General features: G+C 43.4%; 2 protein-coding genes across 3 annotated transcripts; one reads left to right on the top strand and one right to left on the bottom strand.

Moving 5' to 3' along the window:
• Positions 1-342: 342 nt before the first annotated feature.
• On the bottom strand, positions 343-10273 carry LOC308305051 (uncharacterized protein). Of its 2 annotated transcripts, none has more exons than XM_080749693.1 (4): positions 10197-10273; positions 5448-5721; positions 3541-3844; positions 343-2421 (listed from the first exon to the last, which is right to left on the bottom strand). In XM_080749693.1, exons 3-4 carry the CDS (start codon positions 3761-3763, stop codon positions 2165-2167), a joined length of 480 nt encoding a protein of 159 aa, XP_080605819.1. In that variant the 5' UTR covers positions 3764-3844; positions 5448-5721; positions 10197-10273; the 3' UTR covers positions 343-2164. The 2 variants fall into 2 exon arrangements, with proteins under 2 accessions (XP_080605819.1, XP_080605818.1); XM_080749692.1 differs by lacking the exon at positions 10197-10273 and adding an exon at positions 7436-7562.
• A 6173-nt stretch (positions 10274-16446) lies between these two features.
• Positions 16447-18914, top strand: LOC308304941 (cornifelin homolog B-like; the record flags this gene model as incomplete). The annotated part of the gene is made up of 3 exons (XM_080749565.1): positions 16447-16552; positions 17053-17207; positions 18792-18914. 3 exons carry the CDS (start codon positions 16447-16449, stop codon positions 18912-18914), a joined length of 384 nt encoding a protein of 127 aa, XP_080605691.1.
• Positions 18915-23425: the final 4511 nt, after the last annotated feature.

Here is a 23425-nt window from a genome sequence, read left to right as displayed (position 1 = left end):
ACGCCTCGCTCCGTAAGGCGTTAAGAGCTTGTAGATCAGCTAGTTTTGGCAAATAGGTTTGGTGTAGAGGTAAAAAAGAGCAGACCAAGTACAAAGTGAAAGTTCAAGTTTAAGTATCATCGATTTAAGATTTTAAGTGGTTTTGTGTCAAACAAGTCTATGAATCTGTCTATGAAATCGATGAGAATCTACATCACACATGTATACAATATGTAGAGGGGGTCCCTGCTTTATCTCTCTCTCTCAGCTAAGGGGTCCTTGGCCTGAAAACCTTGAAGACCCCTGCTATAGTATGATGTAAAAAGGTAAATGGTGTTAAAGGAGAAAATGACAGCAGAATCATGACAACTGAAAATATTTATTATTTTAAAGACAGAAAAATATTGAATGAAACAGAACAGATGTAACTATGTTCCTCTACTGTAAAGGAGTAAGAAATGATGGTGACCAATGTGATTAGTCAAATTAACCGAACACAGCGGTCATTGGGGCCTTTGGACATCATTGAAAATAATATTAAATGTAGTTCATAGGAGTAGAAAGAAAGTGAAGAAAATTAAACATCTGCACATCTAAAGTTAAATCTAACTTTTATCACAATGCTGAGTAAATTCCTGAGAGTGTTATGAAAGTTATTTTATGAGGAGCTCTTAACTTTCATAAAACAGCCACCAACACACTAGCACACAAGCCATCTTACATCAGCGGACCTTTTGGTTTACATTGATTGTGATGACATTGGAACACTGTTAGAATCATCACTCACACATCTTTTGCATTGTGCCATGAAAAGAGGATGTAGGCTTTCAGTGCATTGCAATTGATCGAATTGGCTTCCCTAATGTGGGCACTGTGGGTGACATTTCTCCAAACATTTCTACAAAGAAAAGAAAAGAAAAGAAAAGAAAAGAAAAGAAAGTGAAAATAGCATTTTGAGCTACAAGCTCACAATTTGTAGAGCGGCTATTGTCGTGGTTAAAATGGACAGGTAAAATAGAATCAGTTTTCTGATACTGCGTCGTCTATTTCTCGCCTCAATTGTTTTGAAAAACATTCTTGAGAACAACGTTTAGTTGTAAATGACGCTGTGTGTTTGTTTACATGGCAGACATGATGGATACGCTGATTTCAGCGCTTGACCTTAAATCAGAATCAAGCATTCAACCAAGCCTGGTAATAAGATAAAATAACCTCAGGAGAGGTTCTAATGCCTCTGCTATAATAGTCCTGGCCAAAACCAAGGGTTGTTTGTCAGACTGAAGTACACTTAAGTGAGTTGCACCACGCGGCGAACTGGAAAAGTCTCCATATTCCGCAAAAAAAACATGACATTTACATGGTTTTGATGTCTTCATTCAATGTAGCTACAGTAACACACCTTTGTCAGCAGGTGTCGCCAGTGTTCAGTGTACTGTGGATCCATTCAATGGTGGAAAGGAAGAAGGACATTTTATTCAAGTAGCCTACAAGTACATAAGTACACTTTTAATCCACTAATCAGAGGCAATTTTTTCTCAACTACACTATTACAAAACATACATTACCCAATTAAACCCTACTTTGTCAATCTGAAAATAGCTGATCCAGATTAACCCAACACGAAGTGGGCTTGTAGATATCATGATGAGTTGCTAACAATTGCTGTTGTCTGTCTGTCCGTCCGTCCGTCCGTCCGTCCGTCCGTCCGTCTATCTATCTATCTATCTATCTATCTATCTATCTATCTATCTATCTATCTATCTATCTATCTGGGGCAGTGGTTCCCAAACTGGGGGTCGGGACCCCAAGGGGGTCCACAAATGATATCTCTCAAAAGCAAACAAACCAACATTCAGTTATACGTGTATAAAGGGCATCTGCACAAGACTTTTAAGACCTTTTTTTTGTCAAATTGGCCAAATTGTCAAACAGTACGTAACAAAGAGGCAAGGAAATTGCCGAACTGCAAGCTCACAGCGCTTTGCATTGCAAGGCGTTTGGGAATGTTTTTTGATTTTTTTGGAATAATAACAATTACAAAAAAAGGAAAAACTAGGAAATAATAATAATAAAAAAAGGGACACATAATAACAAAATCTGTCTTCGACCCACAAATTGGTCCCAACCCAGTGTTTGAGAACCACTGCTCTAGGATTTGGGAGATGTTTGGGGGTCCTTGCCAAGGTCAAGGACCCTCGGCAATGACGGGCAGCATGGAGGCCCTGCATCGCCCGGCCAGTCTCCACGTCCTGCGACAGCCCGACAAGCGGACGGACACCACGGCCGTCTGCCTCACGGTGCCCGCCTGCCTGCCTAACCCGCTCCGTCTGTCTCCTTCTGTCCCCCGGTCGTCCGCCGGCGCACCCGTCTGCACGACTCCGACCGCTAGACCAGGAGGAGCCGTCCCTCTATCGACACCCGTCTCTCGCTCTCCCACTGAACCTGTGAAAGAGATAAAGTAAAGAAGGATTTGTTTTATCATACGTGGCATTTGTGAGATGCAGTAGTATAGTTGTTTATTTTGAGGAGACTGGAAAGCTACTAAGCTATAGCTGACTTTTGTGGGGCTTTAATGGGCAAAAGACAATGGGGATGTCCTTCTTAACATTTTTATCACTCATGTTCTTTAGCGCTGATTTGTAGAAAAGTATACACAAAATGTGCAATACGATCGATACGATTCAATGCCGTAGTCTTGGGTCGTGCGCCCCCAACGACCCATATCTTTTCTGAGCCGGAGTCTCGCACACCCCAAGTTCACACCTCGACAACTGTTTTAACAAAGAAACAAGTCAATATGCATATCAATAGACCTGTATATTAGGTGTTGAGTGACGTTCGTGACCCCCCAAACATTGAATCACCATTTTGCACCACTGGAGGGGAGCCTGTTGATATTGCGACATGGTATTTGTTCGACGTTCCATTTGTTCGGCGCTGGTGTATGTTAACCTGGTGAAATGCTAACCTACCGACAATGGTGAATGCTAACCTGGTGAATGTTAACCACTATGCCTAAACCTAACCCAAACCCTAACCTAGAGTAAAACTATGCATAAACCAACCCTAACCTTAGAGTTATAAGAAGTATAGAGAGTACACCGGATATCCCCACCCGTCCACTTGCATTGAGTTGCTCACCCAGCGCATGAAGCGTTTTCACCCCTTCTTCCGGGTAGTAAAAACGTGACGTAGCGGGCCTATGTGACGCGTTTTGCGTCATAGTTTGTGTTCATGGACGCGCTGGGGCTCCAATTCATGAACGAGCACTTCCGGTATGAACGCGCAGTCAATACAAAGAAGCCTAGATGCGCGTTCATGTTTCTGTCCCCAACTGCAGTACCTCAAAACGGCCACCATGACCATGGCGCTTCAGAGCTCCCCCAAGGTTCTGGGAGCTTGACCCTAACCCTAACCCTTATTCAAAATAATGAAACGTAGACATATCGAGATTTCCCCTCAATGATTTGCATAAAAGGAAGGGGAAATGTAATTTAAACAAGGTATTCCAGTGGTTTGGGTCATATGTGTCCTTGAATCACGTGCAATATTTTCACCTACCGCCTGTCTGCCCGCCCCGTAGCCGCGAGCACTCCTCCCTCCTGCCTGCGGGGGCGCTCTCCCTTGGGCACTGCAGCCGCAGGGCACGCGCCAGCGCGCTGACGGGGGGAGGGGCCTGGCAGGATGGGGGTGGGGCCTCCATCCTGCCTCCTCCTCCTCGGCGTGCGAGCCTGGCGGCTGTTAGCAGCAAGTCTGCCGGACCGCTCCCTGGGGCAGAGCTCATGGTGGCGGGGTCCTCTTGGCTTGCCTCTCTGGCTCCCGCTGATGCTTGGCACGATGGTTTCGTCTGGTGGTCCCGGGTCACCTGTCACAGTAGAGTGAGCGTGTAACTATGTCTGGTGGTCCCGGGTCACCTGTCACAGTAGAGTGAGTGTGTAACTATGTCTGGTGGTCCCGGGTCACCTGTCACAGTAGAGTGAGCGTGTAACTATGTCTGGTGGTCCCGGGTCACCTGTCACAGTAGAGTGAGTGTGTAACTATGTCTGGTGGTCCCGGGGTCACCTGTCACAGTAGAGTGAGTGTGTAACTATGTCTGGTGGTCCCGGGTCACCTGTCACAGTAGAGTGAGTGTGTAACTATGTCTGGTGGTCCCGGGTCACCTGTCACAGTAGAGTGAGTGTGTAACTATGTCTGGTGGTCCCGGGTCACCTGTCACAGTAGAGTGAGTGTGTAACTATGTCTGGTGGTCCCGGGTCACCTGTCACAGTAGAGTGAGTGTGTAACTATGTCTGGTGGTCCCGGGTCACCTGTCACAGTAGAGTGAGTGTGTAACTATGTCAGTGGTTTTCAACCTGTGGGTCGGGACCCCTGGGGGGGGGTCTCCAAATTACTTTTGGGGGGTCCCCAGATGATTAACTTAATGTGCAACACTGTTTTCTCACTGAACAGTAAACAAAACAACATAAAGGTTAAATGTACAGAGGGTATATGCACATTTCTAAAGTGACAATTTAAGGACTTTTTAATACCTCTAAAATGACAAATTAAACATTGGCCAAACCGTCAAATATTAGAGGCAGAAATTGTGAAAATAGCAGCTATTTTCACAATAACCCAACCGTTATACAAAATGTAATGCCTCAACTCTTGTGTTTGTCAGGATCAAATCATCCACATTCCATTTGGAATCAGTGGAGGTACATTTATTAGAATTATTGGCTTAGAAATGTGACAAAAACACAGTTTTTCTTTTTTACTGAACTCAAGTCTTCTTGGAGAGAATAATTGATTGGGGGGGAAAAGTCATTTTGGGGTGAACTATTCCTTGAGCCCCATACCAGTCACACAATTGTTTTTGTTCTGTTATTGGTCAATAAATCAATACAGACAAAATCAAATTACAATTTCAATGTTGATTCTGCTACAGAGGTCAGCTGCCATTGTATTTTTTCATCCATGCATTACTCATATTTCATAATTATTACATATTATTTGTACTTGTTTTTATCATTTTTCACCCTATACTTTTACATTACTAATATTACAGCACTACTCTCACTAAAACATCTGTAGAGTTTACATTGTTTGAAATATATTCATAAAATGTTGCCTATCAATTGATGACACCTTGATGGACAATTTCTCTATTCACTATATATGTCTCCAATGAGGTCTTGAGTCTTTTTCACCATTCAGAATGCACATTTTCCATAGGCGGAGGTCTTTTTCTATCCTCCTTTCCCTACAGTAAGTGATCACAGCATTACAATTTGGTAAGAGAAATGTGATGTTTTACACTGCATTTGTGAATTTTCAGGGGTTAGCTTGCATTTGGTGGGTCAAGAGTAGCAACAATCATTGTAGTTTTCAAGTGCATTCTACAGCTTGGACAGTTGGACACAATTACATTTATATTTGTGAACAAAAAAAAGTGCCCAAGTGGCGCTTTAACAAAACATCTATTTTACCTGGGTTTGTGCACAGAGCTGAGCGTCGGTTCGAGATCCGGTGCGTATGGCTTGCTGGACCACTCTGCCCGCTGGTGCGCTGGGGCCCAGCTGCACGACGACGGAGCCACGCGTCTGGGGGTCCCTCTGGGGGCTCTGTGACGCTCCACTGGGGCAGCGTCTGGGGGTCCCTCTGGGGGCTCTGTGACGCTGCACTGGGGCAGCGGGGCGCCAAGGGGTCACTGGTGTACGCAGCTGACCTGGTTCATATCATGGACCAGCTCCTAATGGCCTTCTGTAATAGAGAGAGAGAGAGACAGCGTTCACTGGGTCATCTGTTATCATTTATTATTAGGTCAATGTTCAAGTCCATGTGTCTGCGTCCAGGTAGGCTATGAATAGATAGGGGGAGGAGACAGACAGACGCACGCACGCACACACACACACACACACGCGCACGCACACACACACACACACACACACACACACACACACACACACACACACACACACACACATGCGCGCGTATCCACCCATTCGCATGCAGGCAGACAGACACACTCGCATTGAATGACCTCTTCATGCAGCCTCGTAACCACACACATGCACGCATGCACGTGCGCATGTGCGCGCGCGCACACACACACACACACACACACACACACACACACACACACACGTGTGCGCACGCACACACGCACTCGCACCCAAACTTATGCAAGCACGCCGGAGCAAAGATTTGCCTCCTTTCTGACTGTTCTGAACCTCCTCACAATGGCCTGGATCGCCCTCAGCTGTACTGGAAGCCTCCCAACGCTCCACGTACGTGCAAGAAGAATGTGTAGGCAAGAGAGAGAAGACAGAGAACATAATGCTTCCATATGTTTCTGTAAGGGAGCACTGAGAGAGAGAGAGAGAGAGAGAGAGAGAGAGAGAGAGAGAGAGAGTAGAGACTTTTTCTAGGTCAAGGTTCATGTTCATTTACCTGGGTCAGAGGCCAAAGGAAAGTAAGCCAACATTCACAGCTGCTTAGGCCTCCATTCACCCATTCATTACACTCCTATTCTATACGCATGCATTCACTCTATCATATTCTCATACATTTCTACTCTTCAGTATTCGCTGCTTTTTTCCTGAAAATGTCTTGCAAATTGCATGGGTTTCTTTCCCTGTTTTGCCTTTTATGTATTTGTTTATGGAGAATGGAGCGTATTTTGTACAGAAAGCACTCCATTCCCGTCGAAAAGCAGAATATGTTCTCCAAATGCTCTGAAGATCCACTGTCTTGCCGCTGGCAGGATATGTGTGAGGTTTTGAAATGGGACATGGTGTACGTTCATCCGTTATTATAATCAGCAACAGAGTTGTGTTTGTGTACATGCAATCAAACATGCACAGTCTGATGGAACTTGTCTGAACGGATGCAATACGTTTGCAAACACACAGAAACATGTGACGGTGAAGCAGTGACAAAGAGAAGCAGAAAACGTGGTACCTGAGCAGTGTTCATTTTTTCAGCAAATCTTGATTTAGTCGACTCTTAGTTTTAGTCTTTTGAATAACACACCATTTAGTGTTATTCTTCTCTTAGTCTCCTGAAATTGTTTTTGTCTAGTCTAGTCTTAGTCGACTAAATATCAAAACATTTTAGTCTTCTTTTGGGATTAGTCTTAGTCTTTTAGTATTTGTCTTTTAGGCTAATTAGTTTAGACTAAATGTAACCACATCATTCTGAACAAGTCATTGTCTTCTACTGCCTGTTACTTGGTCAAACTAAACCATACATAAAATATGTATTTGGCTTTAACTTCATTGCAGTCACACCAGTGTTAACTTTTACAGCCATCAGTCTTAGACTTAGTATTTTGAATAACACAAATAATAGTCTTAGTCTTAGTCTTCTGAAATTGTTTTAGTCTAGTATAGTCTTAACGACAACATTTCAAAGAAATGCTTGAAATCTTGTAGTCTTTTAGTCTTAGTCTTAATCGACAAAATGAACACTGTACCTGAGTTGAGTTTAAGGCTCCCTTGACTCCTTCCTTCCTTCCTTCCTTCCTTCCTGTCTCCTCACCACTACTTCGTACTCTTGTGTCCTCTCCTCTTCTATGTTCTCTCTAGGATGACTGAGCTGCCTGACATGCCCAGCTTCCAGCCCTACCCTCTCTCTCCTCCCCCTCTCCCCCTCTCCCCCTCCCTCTCTGTCCCTCTCTCTCTCTCTCTCTCTCTCTCTCTCTCTCAGGCACGTGCACTGCACACATAGACATCAAAGGGGGCTTGAGCCCCTGCCCTTTTATCAGTCTGTAAAAAGTGCCCTCTCCAGACCATGAATGCAGTTTTTACTATGGTGAAAGAAATGAAAAAACGCCCCTCTTTCCATGCCATACCAGAAGGCAGCATTCAAGAGAACTGCCTTGTCCAAACTCTCCTGAACTTCAATGTAGCATCTCATGTTGAAAGAATTGCCCTCTCTCTACACCACATCTCCAGTATTGATTTGATTATGCTTATAGTTCAGCGTGGTATCAAGCAGCGAAAGTAGCCGACCTCCTATCGACTTCTATGAGTCCAGGAATGGTTTGGAAATGAGACCAAATGCTTCATGAGATTTTTTGGGGGGCAAAGTATTCATTTAAACCCTCTATACTTCAACAGATGTTAATATAACTGTCGTTTTATCCGCCTACAACAGATCACTTACAGCTGCACTGTGTGACTTTCCTCTTCTAACCCGGATTTGAACCCTACCCTTTTGCCATTTCTACCATTGAGCTAATAGAGCCTGCCTGCTTGCTCAGGGGATACATTGAATCTTGAACATCAGGTGAAAATTAGTGTCAGATCCTGTGTCTCGGTGACACATGACTTCTGAGTGATCACTGAGTCAGCGTAATTTGGGGGGGTCCCCAGATGATTAACTTAACGTGCAAGATTATTTTCTCACTCAACAGTAAACAAACCAACATAAGTTTCTGCGCATAGAGGGTATCTTCACATTTCTTAAGTGACAATTTAAGGACTTTTTTTAATACCTCTAAAATGACAAATTAAACATTGCAAATATTAGAGGCAGACATTGTGAAAATAGCCGATCTACAGGCTCACAACGCCTCGCAACGTGTTGTACAAAATGTAATTCCTCAACTCTTAGTGCTCGTCAGGATGGTGGGGGGTCCCCAGTTAAAATAATACTATTTTGGGGTCACGGCCTGAAAAGGTTGAGAACAGCTGATCTAGCTTACAGTAAGATGAATATGAGAGAACAGCAGCGTGTAGAGAACCCAGCCCACCATGTTTGCTGTGGCCAATCATTGACCAATGGGTTCAGTGAGGTTAGTCGCTCCCGTGTGTGTGTGTGTGTGTGTGTGTGTGTGTGTGTGTGTGTGTGTGTGTGTGTGTGTGTGTGTGTGTGTGTGTGTGTGTGTGTGTGTGTGTGTGTGTGTGTGTGTTACAGTAAGATGAGAGAGAGAGAGAGAGAGAGAGAGAGAGAGAGAGAGAGAGAGAGAGAGAGAGAGAGAGAGAGAGAGAGTGAGTGAGTATCTAGGTCAAGGTTCAAGTTAATTTATCTGGGTCATACACACACATATTATTATATATTTTTTTGCATGAATCAGGGCTATTCAAATAATATTGAACCAATGGAAAGTAGTAAAAAGTGCTTGGGACAAAACCTCCTAACTCCACACTTTCTGCCAAACCAGCTAACTCCAACCGATTGGCCCTCTCTTTTTTTCATAAATATGTGCTATTGAACACCCTTTACGTCTGTGTGTTGGTTTGAAATAATATTGAACCAATGAAAAGTAGTAAAAAGCCCTTCGGTCAAAACCTCCTAATTCCACTGGAGTTCATTTTCCCAAAAATGAACATTTTTGAGTCAGGAGGTTTTGACCCGACAGCATTTATCATTTTAAAAATGATTTAAACTAATGAAAACAGCCGATCTACAAGCACACAACGCCTCGCACCGCGAGGCGTTGTGTGCTTGTAGATCTGCCGTTTTCACTACTTTTGTGCGACAGCCTTGTATGATGAAGCAGGGCTTTACTTTGCGAAAGAACGTAAAGAAATGTGAAACTTGGAGATACGAGGTTTCCACCCGACAACGACGATACAGGGTTTCCTGCAGGAAAAAGGCTTGGCCAGGTGGGGGGGGGGGGGGGGGGGGGGGGGACTCTGGCGCGTGTGCCGACATATTCTAATTAATTAATTAGTTTAACTTGTTTAAATTAATTCCCTTATTTTAGACTAATTCTTATTTTTGCTCTCAACATACTCACTCTTCTCTTTTAGCCGGGTGTACAGATTTTAGGCCTTTATTGGCCCCCCCTGGCCAATAAAGCGCTGCAGGAAACCCTGCGATATATATATATATATATATATATATATATATATATATATATATATATATATATATATAGACATACTCTACCATTCAAAAGTTTGGACACAGCTTCTCATTCAACGTGTGTTGTATCCAAACCTTTGACTGGTAGGGTAGGTATCTCCATTTAGACAAGACAGGCAGGCAGACAGACAGACAGACAGACAGACAGACAGACAGACAGACAGACAGACAGACAGACAGACAGGCAGGCAGGCAGGCAGGCAGGCAGATAGACAGACAGATAGGACAGACAGACAGACAGACAGACAGACAGACAGACAGACAGACAGACAGGCAGGCAGGCAGGCAGGCAGGCAGATAGACAGACAGATAGACAGACAGACAGACAGACAGACAGACAGACAGACAGGTCTTCCTCTTACCTCATAACCTCTTCATTGCGTGGCCATGTGCTTCTTTCCCCTGGTCATGGTTCCACCACGCTGCCCGTTGTGCTGAGTCAGAGCTGAGAACTGGGTCAAACGCATAACCAGAAACACATGTTACGAAGAGAGGAGAGGAGCCAGGGGGGGAGAGAGGAGTCTCGTGCAATCTCCGTAGAGCATGGGTCTTCAACAGGGGGTCCGGGACCCCTAGGAAGTCCTCAGAGTTACTACAGGGGGTCCTCCAAATATTTGTGTGATAGAAACTTTTTTTCCCCCTTTTTTATATTAACCACTTGAACCCTAGCGTCCATATTCTGAGAACTTTAGACAAAAATAGCTGATCTACAAGCTCACAATGCCTCGCAGCGTTTTCGGCAAAGAGGTTTGGTGTAGAGGGGAAAAAAGAGCACACTAAGTACAAAGTGAAAGGTCAAGTATTGACGGTTCAAGTGCAAATATCTGAAAACACAAATTGACATGAATCCAAAATACACTGATGTTTGTGCTGTCAAACAATGAAACTATATGGAAACAGGTTATGGGGGTCCCTGCTTCATCTCTCTCTCAACTAAGGGGTCCTTGGCCTGAAAACGTTGAAGACCCCTGCTATAGAGTCTGGAACTACACCTACAACACCTAATGCCAAGACAGGAAGCTATCATCTGTTCATCATTTCCGTTCAAGAAAATATGTTTTCATTTCACTTCAGCTCAGGATGAACCATTTACCATTTATTGCAGTGATCAATGAATGGTCAGCAGGGGAATGAGTTCACGTGTGTGATCCATATTAGTCCATGGGCAGTCTCGCGTAGCCAGGCAACTATTCCACAATCTCCAAATGCTATATAGAGTCTGGAACGGCAGCTCCCGAACGGCGAGTATCAGAAGTAGCCAGTGCTGCACTGAACTGTAGTCCCATTGGAAACATAACAGAAACACAATAGCTCAGACAAAGTCATTCGAGCGGCCTATTCTTGTAATGGGTGTATAGTTTAAGAAAACGTTTGAAAACATCATGGAAGTAACACCAACAGCACCAGAGAAAGACGAAATAATGCCCCTAAAAATAAAGAAAGGAGACATACACTTCCAGTAGGACATGTTATTGCTACTGCACCAAGGGAGCGGTTGCGTCACATCCGCTTTATCTCGCACTCATCATTTCTATTCCGGTTTGCCAGACTGTATGCCGGGAGCATTTGCCCAAATCGCGGAGGCAAAAAACATTCCTTGGGATAAAACGGTCACAACAAAATGTGTGAAAAGTGATGAATCATCACTTTTCATCACTAAACCATAGTCTTGTGGGGCTGTTTTTAGCCCAAGGAATGTTTTTTGTGCAAAACAAATGCTTTTGTTGCCCCCACAGTTAGTACCAGCCATGAACCAGCGACAACTGCCCTGCCAATCAGGCTCAGTCCTATTAGCATGACTGGTTGTGCGTTGGACTGGCGAGTGGGAGTCCCGGGTTCAATCCCCGCTTCCGCGTTTCACTACAATCTGGCGTTGTCGGCAGGATGAGGAGCGTGATATCCTTGCGTGAGGGAGAGGTCCATGTCGTGTGCGGCGGTCCACGGCGTGAAGTGTGGGCGCTCCAAAGATCAGGGGGGTGATCGTAGCCCCCACAGTTAGTACCAGCCATGAACCAGCGACTACAGCCCTGCTAATTGGGCTCAGCTCTATTAGCACGACTGGTTGTGCGTTGGACTGGCGAGTGGGAGTCCTGGGTTCAATCCCCGCTTCCGCGTATCACTACGCTTGCAATTGATTCAGAATCATGAAAAACCCCAAGTTTGACCCCTCGTCTGCATTCATGGCAAATATCCCCAAAAACCACTGTTATAATTAGTTTTCCTGCTCTTTTTTTCACATTAACATCACCATTAAATCCTATTGTTTAGTACTACAATGCCATTGGCCACGATATTTGCATATAAATACCCCCCACAGAGGCCGACATTCACACCACTTAAAGATCTCTGGAGTCCAGAGTCTGGACGAACAACATCCCACTTTTTCACTGAAGCTATTCCTCACAAAAACATAAGGAAAATGCTTGTTACATTTTTTTTCGCGATCATTAGAATGTCTAGAACATGTACATGTGTTATCAATGTGAAAAATATCCCCAAAATGCAAATTAGAACATGAACCTAACCTAACCTCAGTAACCGTGACGAGTAACTAACCTGCCGACGCTAGTCGGAACAGCGGCCCGTCTGCATATTGAGCGGACTCTGCGGACCCCCTGTAACTCTGAGGATATACAAATGGAACCAAATGGACCCTTATGGGTCTGTATAACTCTTAAAGCGTACAGAATGGAACCAAATGGACCCTTATGGGTCTGTAACTCTGAGGGTATACAAATGGAACCAAATGGACCTGTAACATTTCATGTTGGTGTGTCACTGAAAATGTACTGGTGGCCTCATTGAGCCTCTGTCATCGCCCTCTACTGGCACCCTTGGTGTACTGCTGCTACTGTATACAGTAGGTGTAGTTCCCTAACCTTTTAGCTGAAAACTCAAAGAGAAATTAGACATTTGCATGGGACCCAAACTTAGCAGACCTACAAGTTTGTATATCTGCTATGTTCACACAGACAGACAGACAGACAGATAGAGAGAGAGAGAGAGAGAGAGAGACACACACACACGCACGCACGCACGCACGCACGCACGCACGCACGCACGCACACACACACACACACACACACACACACACACACACACACACACACACACACACACACAGTCATTGTCAACAGCAATAGGTGCAGCCTTATTTGTTTAGTGAGAGGGCAGCAGGGAGGGACAGTGTGGAGTTTATACTGGAGTTTATATTGGAACGTTGTCAATTCAATTCAATTCAATTCAATTCAATTCAATTCCAGTGGTGGAAACTCTTTTTTTACCTTTTACTTAAAAGTATCAATATTGCAATGCAAAGTAAAAGTCCTGTATTCAAAATGTGCTTGAGTAAAAGTACAATGTACCAAACGTAGACCGTGCTCGTTAGGCAGAATGTCCAGTTTCAAGTTTCCAAATGTATAAAAAGAAAAAGAAAAGGAAAAAAATCATCTGAGAATAGCAGATCTACAAGCTCACACATTGTGACGTATTGTGAGCTTGTAGATCATCTATTTTCAAATGGACGAAATGTATTGAAGCACCCCGGGCGCGACCTGCGCTCATAGGCGGCTCCACAGGTGGGCATTGGGGGGCAATGCCCACCTAGATTAGATTTTGTGCCCCCATTGTCCAGATTGACCAGTAGTACCCAGCTAAGATGTTTTACTGTTGTTAATTGTATATGTTCTTTTTTTGTTCTTTGTGACTATTATAAATATGCATTTTCCAAGAATGCCATGATGAAAGGTAGCCTACAGCACTGGCGCTGCACTGAGTTGGTTTTGTTTTGAAGTTTATTCCTGTGTTGTTTGTTGTGCATGCAGCATGGGAAAGTCGAATCTTTTCAGTGAGAAAACTTGTGTTGCCAGCCTCTATCACACACTTCGTTTTGGGAAGAGAGTCTGGGATTTCAGGAAGAGTTTTCATTTCTGGGGTTTGCCCCAAACCACTTACCATAGCTTTTGTGGGCCTGCAGATAGTACAGTATGTCCATCTAAACCAGTGGTTCTCAAACTTTTCAGGCTGCAACCCTCAAAATAATCATATTCGAACTGGGGACCCCTCACCCTGACAAGCACTTGAATTGTAGGAGGTGAGGCATTATATTTATTGTCTCACCTGTGACGTGACGCCTCTCGGTGAGACATATGAGGTTATGCTTATGTCACCTGGGCCTCGCCTTATTTTCTTTTCTTTGGTGGATGTTTTCATGAATAACATTTAATAATCCCCACAACGTGACTCTGGGAGGAACGCAGGACAAACTGGTCGGGCTGGGAGGGCTGGCTCACACGAAGAAAGAGACACTTTCACCTCCTCTCAAAAGTATAATAAGCACATAATTGTAGTCGTTCATCTGCAGTACAGATCAATTATAGAACTTCTCTTTCTTTCTCTCTCTCTCTCTCTCTCTCCCTCTCTCTCTCTCTCTCTCTCTCTCTCTCTCTCTCTCCTCTCTCTCTCTCTCTCTCTCTCTCTCTCTCACAGACACACACACACACACACACACAGACACAGACACACACATTGCCGCTCACGCAGGTAAGATCAGCCTCCCGACCGCTTGTGTATAGTAAATGTTGTTTTTCCGGACATCTGGGGATAACTCTGTCATATAGTCTGAGATAACGCAATGCACTCTTAATTTGACTAGGCCGGTGTTTCTCAACTTTTTTCTGCATGGGCACACTTTTCATGTCCCAAGAATCCATGGGCAGTTTTGGGCACACCAACATAATACGGGGGTGTAAATATCGTCACTGTCGGGAAGAAACCTTGTATCTCCAAGTTTCAAATGTGTACGTTTCTTCGCAAAGTAAAGCACTGCTTCATCATACAAGGCTGTCGCACAACAGTAGTGAAAACAGCTGATCTACAAGCACAGTGCGAGGCGTTGTGTGCTTGTAGATCGGCTGTTTTCACTAGTTTAAATCATTTTTAAAATGATAAATACAATACTGGCTTTCAAGCAGTTTCAAGGGGCACACTTGACCCTTCTCAGGGGCACACCAAAGGTCCCCAGGCACAGTGGTTGAGAAACACTGCACTAGATTATGTTGTGTAAAGTTTACTATGAAAACCGTCATATCTTGTCGCGTATCTCTGTCTGTCTGTCATGTGGTTCTGTGGGTTTGTCTGTGGTTCTAAGGGTTTGTCGCTCTGACATCATGCTCTGATGGCACTGTGATGTCAGAGGAACCACTCTTAACAGAATGGGGTTTGCCACTCTGACATCACGCTCTGGCTTGATGTCCCTTTTATGCCCACACATGGAGATCGCTGATGTCATCACGAGTCACACTTGCACATGAATTACGTCCTTGTCCGTTTTATGCCCATACATGGAGATCCCTGTCCCGACGGCATCAATATTAAGCGCATATCTGGGAATGCCCATGTTTGGTAATGCTCTGACATCACATTGTTGACTATCATGCAGGGGTCTCCATATATGGGGGGGGGGGGGGTGTAAATGCATGCCTCTGCTATTGATGTCCCCTCTTCTGGTCATTCATGTTCATGTCCGGTGGAGACATGTTTTCACTGCTTCTGGACAGTCTGAATTACATACATTTCCTTTCTGGAAAAGTATACACTCTGACGTGAATCTATCACAAGGGTTTTCAAAGTGGGTGACGGGGCACCCCGGGGTGCCGTGACGGCAGGCCAGGGGTGCCGTGAGATAATTTGATAATATTTGGAATTTATTTGGATGCTTGAAAAAATATTTAGTATCATTTTAAACTTGAAGTACAAAGTTATTTTCAGTCAGTTCTAACCAAAATGGCTATTATCTCAACATTTTCCTCGCAACATAATCACTAAAATATCGTCACTGTCGGGCAGAAACCTCGTATATCCAAGTTTCAAATGTGTACGTCTTTTGTTAAAGCAAAGCCCTGCTTCATCATACAAGACTGTCGCACAAAACTAGTGAAAACAGCCGATCTACACAACGCCTAGCAATGCGAGGCGTTGTGTGCTTGTAGATCTGCTGTTTTTGCTGGGAGTGAAAATTATAATGTAGGGGTGCCTCGGATTAAAAAGATATTTATGGGGTGCCCTGAGACAAAAAGGTTTGGGAACCCCTGATCTATCGTCACTGTCGGGCAGAAACCTCGTATCTCCAAGTTTCAGGTTTGTACGTTTTTTCACCAAGTAAAGCCCTGCTTCATCACACAAGTCTGTCACATAAAAGTGGTGAAAACAGCCGATATGTTAATATTAACCCTATTTTGAGCAAATCTGTCAACAATATATATTATATTTTTTGTATTACTGAAACATCAATAGAGAAAATAGCCCAAAAGCTCACATATATTGTTTCAGGAGACGTAGCCTACACTGTATAGGCCTATTAGGTGTGCCCTGTGCCTACTAGGCTTATACTATAGGCTATAGGCCTACTTCTGTGGTCATGATTGATTGATTGATTGATTGATTGAAACCCTGTGTATTCACTCATATAAGCCCACCTCGATCATCTTTCTTGTCACATCACAGGCGTGTGAAACAGTGGCTAAAATGTTTTGTTTTTTTCATACATTTCCCCCATTATTAATGGTTATGCAACGCATTCAGTTGTAGTGTTGGTGTGTGTGTTGAACCAGGATGAGCTCTAAACTACAGATCAGACAGATTCAGCCGGTTCTGGAGTCCACAGAATCCAACGACTGGGGATCTGGGATATGTGACTGCTGCACTGACATGTCTGACTGTAAGTATACATGTGACTGCTGCACTGACATGTCTGACTGTAAGTACAGTGACTGCTGCACTGACATGTCTGACTGTAAGCTGCACACATTTACCTCGACATTTCTATTTGTTTTTGATTGATTTGAACAGGGACAACATAATCACTAAAATATCGTCACGGTCGGGCAGAAACCTCGTATCTTCCAAGTTTCAAATGTGTACGTCTTTAGGTAAAGCAAAGCCTTGCATCATACAAGACTAGTCTGTCGCACAAAACAAGTGAAAACAGCCGATCTAGTGTGCTGGGAGTGAAAATGTGTGCTGGGAGTGAAAATTATAATGTAGGGGTGCCTCGGATTGAAAAAAATATTCATGGGGTGCCCTGAGACAAAACAGTTTGGGAACCCCTGTGCTAAAGTATAAAATAACGAAGGCCCCTCCACCTTGGGCCCTAGTAACTCAGTCGTCCCCCCCCCCCCCCCCCCCCCCTTGTGACGCCACTGTGGTCCAACCATGCAGGCTGCTTTGGGTTCTGCTGCTGTCCATGCTACGCCTGCATCCTCACCAAGAGCTACGGACAGTGTCTCTGTCTCCCCCTGCTGGACATCTTCGGCTGTGTCCGTCCAGTCACCATGTCAATGAGAGTGTCCATGAGGCAACGCTATGGCATCAGAGTAAGGACTGTCTGTCTGTTGTTCAATCTCTATTGCTCTATCTAGGGGGTCCTCAGAGTTACTACAGGGGGTCCTCCAAATCTTTGTGTGATAACTTGTTTTTTCCCCCCTTTCTTATATTAACCACTTGAACCCTAGTGTCCATATTCTGAGAACTTTAGCCAAAAATAGCAGATCTACATGCTCACAACGCCTCACAGCTTCCCTATGGAGACACAAACAGCCTGATTTCTTCCCTATGGAGACACAAAGAGCCTGATTTCTTCCTATGGAGACACAAAGAGTATCCTCAAATTATTGGCCTATAGGAATGCGACAAAAATAAAATAAATTCACATCTCCATCAGGTGAGTAATCGATAGAAAAAAGGGTAATTTTGGGGGTGAACTATACCTTTAAGTATTTTCAAGTCACTTGATACCCACAAAAAGCAGGATAGGACTTGTTTGGGACTCAAAAACAAATAGGACTCACCTGTCTTGAATCGGGAGCAAAGACTCGAGACTTGTAACTTGCAAATCAGCGACTTTGTCCCCAGGGGTGTGGCACCAAATTCTGGGCCCTTGGTACAAGGATTCACTGCGGGCCCCCCATGAATGTTCTTCATTTTTTGTACTTTAAGTCGATTTTGATGCCAACACTTTCATACTTTTACTCAAGTACATTTTGAACGAGGATTCACTGCGGGGCCCCCCATGAATGTTCTTCATAGGGGGAGGGTGTTTAACCCATTTGGACTGGGAACACATTATTACGCGTTATGTTGTGCTTTAACTGTTATATACAAGCTCACAGCGCGGTGTGAGCCGCGCTGCAGATTGTAGATCTGCTATTTCTTTTTGGAGCGGTGAAAGCGCTCCCAATAGACAGGTATGTCCGTGGGTATGTCTCTGGGTGGGTGGCTGGGTGGCTGGCCGTGTCCGTAGCCTGGCAATACCTTGAGTGGCCACACACAACACACTAGTTAAAGGAGGGCGCTGTTTTGTGCAGGCCAGGCACACTCACCACTCACTCACAGGCACAGTTTACAGTTTACAGTTTAGGCATTTAGCAACACACACAGGGTATAGCTGCTCAGATTCACCGCTCCACTTCGAACCGAGGTTTGATTTTTGAAAAATCATGAAAATGTGTCCTTGAGTCTTTGAATAATTCAAATCCCGCTAAGGTTTTTTGTTTTCCATCTCAAAATATTTAGTTCCAGGGACCCCCAGAAGCAACATTTTTGTTATTTAAAAAATACATATTATATTCAAAGATTTGCACGCATTTTAAAGACTTTTCAAAATTCTTCAACAGCTAGAATAATTAAGGGCCCTCCACCTTGGGCCCTAGTAACTCAGTCCCACTCCCCCCCCCCCCCCCCCCCTTGTGACGCCCCTGTGTGTGTGTGTGTGTGTGTGTGTGTGTGTGTGTGTGTGTGTGTGTGTGTGTGTGTGTGTGCATGCGTGCGTGCGCGCGTGCGTGCGTGCGTGCGTGCGTGCGTGCGTGCGTGCGTGCGTGCGTGCGTGCGTGCGTGCGTGCGTGCGTGCGTGCGTGCGTGCGTGCGTGCGTGCGTGCGTGCGTGCGTGTGTGTGTGCGCAGGGCACCATGTGCAGAGACTGTGTGTACAGCTCGTGCTGCACTCCGTGCTCCTGGTGCCAGATGAAGAGAGAGATGAAGAGGAGACACATCCCCATCGTCCTCGTCAGCTCTAAGAACGTCTGAGCAGCAAGGAATACCAGAAGAGTCGCCGGAAAGAAACTCGCCTGGGCTGATGGTTTATGCCTTTTGATTGATTGATTGAGGTATTTATTAGAGGTTTTGGATAGGGATGTCCCGATACCACTTTTTTGCTGACCAAGTACAAGTACGAGTACTTAATTTGAGTACTTGCCGATACCGAATACTGATACTGTAAGTTAAGTTTCAGTAGGAGTGCTTAAATAGTGTGTGGCGCTCCAAAATAAAATGCTTTAAATAATGATGTTGTCATGCCTAGAGTTAGAGAAGGTGAACGCACTGTTCATTAGTTGAACTAACACACACACAAAACTGTGTCTGAGGACTTTTGATATGTTGTTACCAACATATTTATGAAACAAAATGGTATCTGGCGCTGCTGTGAGCAATATCGGACAAGTACGAGTACAGCAAAATATTCTGGTATCGGGGCGAGTACCGATACTGCGAGTACCGATACCACATCCCTAGTTTTGGATAGGAAAAGGTACAGTTTCATGACAGTACAGTTCACTGATACAATGTCAACTAAAAAGAAACTCGGGTAATGCAAGGCTTATTTGTTATTTTCCATTGAGATCCTTAATATCCTTATATAACCCGGTAAACTATGCCTAAACGGTTAAACCTAACCTTATTCCTAACCTTAACCTCATTAAAACGGTGCCAAAACCTAACCCAATTCCTAAGCTTAACCTCAGTAAAGATATGCGTAATCCTAAAGTTATTTCTAACCTTATTCTCAGTAAAACAAATAAGAATAAAAATCTCGGTGAGTTTCTTTCCGGCGACTTTACTGGTTACCAAACCAAGTAGCCTACTTCTTTCACTTCTCTCACCCCGTGATGCCCTGAACACATGATTTTGGTTGTATGTGTCGCGTTCAGTGGTGTAAAGCGGGGGTCTTCAACCTTTTCAGGCCAAGGACCCCTTAGCTGAGAGTGACATGAAGCAGGGACCCCCTCTACATATTGTATAAATGTGTGATACAGATTTTCATTGATTTCGTAAATAGATTCATAAACATCAGTCATCAGTCTGTTAGATTTGTATTAATGTGTTTTTTTAGACTTTTGACCACTTAAATCGTTGTTAATTACTAAACTTGACCTTTCACTCTGTACTTTTTTACCTCTACACCAAACCTTTTTGCCGAAAATAGCCGATCTACAAGCTCTCATTATCCTATCCTATCACACAAATATTTGGAGGACCCCCTGTAGTAAGAATATCAATTACAGCACCTTTAAAAAATACATCACATCCTCACACAGTTCTTCCTCCTTATCATCATCGTCTTCGCCTTCTATAGCCCCTTTTCTGACATTGCCCAACACCACACCACTCCACACTGCCCACTTGTGCCAGGTTTTGCACTACAATACCTGGGTAGAGTGGTGTGAAAGAAACGTGGTACTAAAAAGTATCCAATCCAGAGTAGGTCTATGCTAGGCCAAACAGGGCCAAACACTTCATAATGACTCACTGACTCACTGGCTTTTCATTTAGACAAGGACATAGTTGTAATGCATGATAATAGATTCTATTGTCTTATAATCATTGTTATAATCCAGGGGTAGGCAACCTTAGGCACGGGTGCCAACATTGGCACAGGGGAAGGTGATCACCGGCACACTGGCAGAAGTGTGAGAGAGGATTTTTATTTTAAAAACAAATCTTTTTTTTTAAACGTGGTAAATTAAATGAAGTTAAGATAATTTATCGCAAATGACATCTTGCACAACATTCTACATTCATTAAAACTCTGAACTCTGACTGGGGAGGGTATCGGGGAGATAGATGGGTTATTGCTCTCGGTAGAAGGGTCGTTATAACAATGTCCTGCCAATCGAAATACCTTATGTTAAAATATTTGTCATTATTATTTTTTTAAACGTGGTCAATTAAATGAAGTTAGCTATTTTATAGCTAATTACATCTTGCACAAAATTCTACATTCATTAAAACTCTGAACTCTGACTGGGGAGGGAGTCGGGGAGATAGGTGGATTATTGCTCTGCATGGGTCTAATGATCGTTATGTCCTGCCAATCAAAATAGGTCAAAATATTTGTCATTAAAATGTATGTTGACATGGCACACTGACACTTGAGAAAATAAAAACATGGCACTTCATCTCAAAAAGGTTGCTGACCCCTGTTATAATCTATATTATAGTGCATTATAGTTATCATAGTAATATATTAATACTTCATAGTGTATCACAGTTATAATCCATTATAGTGCATTATAATTAGGATAGTTGTAATACAAATGTATATTGTATTATAATCACAGTTAAAAGGTTAAATTTGTTTCTTACCGATAGGGGTACTTTTGTGTAATGGAAAATGTAGATATTTTTATGTGGTGCGGTGTGGTGTTGTGTAGTGTGGTGCTAAAGCTGCAGTCGAAAAGGGGCTTATGTAATACATTATATTAATATACAAACAATAGGCCTACATGCATGTGCAGGTCAACATGTTTGCATCCATAGATTGTTAACCCATTGTAATTAATTCATTGTATTCTACTTTGTATAACTTTATTCTGTTGTTGTGTCACTGATATGTTCTACTTCTCTCATGTGAATTAATTCTAGTAAAATTCATGTTTGCACCATTCACTATGGATTCCTTGTTTGTACACTCACACATTCTCCCACTTTGTGACTTTGGTGGCGAAAACACACTTAACTGTACTGGGTATTATCCTGTAGGACTCCCATGAGTAGCTCTTCTTAAGTCACACCATCTTTGGGTTGCGGCCTGGGCTTGAGTCCTGCTATTATTGAGTAGTCCTATTACCCGAAAATTCTTCACAGAAACTCATATGCCAATATTTATGGCTTTTTTAGTCTCTGAAGGTAAAATGTTTTGTCTGTGTGTGTGTGTGTGTGTGTGTGTGTGTGTGTGTGTGTGTGTGTGTGTGTGTGTGTGTGTGTGTGTGTGTGTGTGTGTGTGTGTGTGTGTGTGTGTGTGTGTGTGTGCGTGCGTGCGTGCGTGCGTGCGTGTGTGTCTTAGTAGTAGTAATACTTTCTTTATGCATCCACGCCATGTCTATGATGCTTTATTAATAAGCTGACAACACTATATAACTACTATAGAGGGTATGCGAGTGACATCATCATCATACCCGGAAGTTATGCGGGAACGCCTACTGAGTGGCAAAAAACTACTTTCTGGCTGCCTTGACAGCCCATACATCCAAACAGAAAAGTCTTATCTGATTGCATTAAAGAACGTTAAACACACTTTGCCACTCGATTTGCCACTCAATTTATCATTCACTTTATGCAAACGCATACCCTCTATTGAACTCATAAATATAATGTGCATTCACAATATGGCTCAAACATGGGCTTCATCATAAGTATAGCCAATATGGTCAATCTCAAAATCTGCATGAAGACTGCATGAAGAACGCTTGTTCAATGTTCACTTTCACTTGCTCTCTATTTTAAAAGGCTCTTCGTTTTTAGTTATGGTAATACACGTTTGCTTTTGTTTTACAATAATACTTAAATTAAGAAATATATATATATATATAGGTCTATATATATATATATATATATATATATATATAAATACCTATAGAGCATTTAACAATCACTGTTCTCTCTCTATAACTACATGGGAATTCTGGAGCAAATCTGGCAGATCTACAAGCTCACACCACCGCACGTCTACAACACATTGTGGGCTTTTAGATTGACTATTTTCGGCACAAAACAACTACGACAAAACGTGATTCAAAGATACCAAGGATACGTCGGTGACGTCACACTTAAGTGCCTCCTAGGCTAGCGGAAGTGTTTTACCGCGCCGTGGTGGCGCGACCCGTTTTTTTGAACAAATTTGCCTATTTTATCTTTTCTTCTGACAAGAACGTTGCGACGCGACACCTTTCCACCCAGCATTCATCATTTACGTAGAGCATACATGGGCAACTGGCGGCCCGGGGGGCACATGTGGCCCTCACCTTCACTTAATGCGGCCTGCAGGTTAATATCAGAATACTGATTCATTATTGATTTCAGCTGTTATAATTCCAAACATGCAGCCATAACCCGCTTTAATTACTTGTCTATGTTAGTAGCTTAGTAGCCTACTAGTCTTTTTTTTCTGCACAATGCAAATTGTATTTGTATTTAAGTTCATAAAGTTAGCATAAGAACATATAAATCAAATAAAAATGATACTTTTCAGGATTCCAATTCAACGATAGCTCAAAAATAATTACGGGTTCCAGTTCAAAAATAGCAAAAATAGCAGATCTACAAGCTCAAGACGCATTTTGAGCTTGTAGATCAGTAATTTTTGCTATTTTTGATATGCATTGTGGCCCTCTAGAGTGAGTATAGTATAGTGAAAATAGTAGCCCTCTCCATCACCAAGTTGCCCACCCCTGACGTAGAGCGACACTAAACTTTTTTTTGTCCTTGTTGTGACTCAAAACATCACACACACTTCCTAGTCGTGTGTACACGTCACTGAC

Source organism: Nannobrachium achirus (genome assembly GCF_963921795.1).
Source record: "Nannobrachium achirus genome assembly, chromosome: 19".
NCBI classification, from domain to species: Eukaryota; Metazoa; Chordata; class Actinopteri; order Myctophiformes; family Myctophidae; genus Nannobrachium; species Nannobrachium achirus.
This window is presented reverse-complemented; position numbering and strand designations above follow the sequence as displayed.

Coding starts and splice junctions, on each gene's coding strand:
- LOC308305051 (XM_080749693.1), bottom strand. CDS start 3,763: ATGAGCTCTGCCCCAGGGAGCGGTCCGGCAGACTTGCTGCTAACAGCC. Junction 2,422..3,540: donor ACGGGGCGGGCAGACAGGCG/GTAGGTGAAAAT, acceptor TCTCTTTCACAG/GTTCAGTGGGAGAGCGAGAG.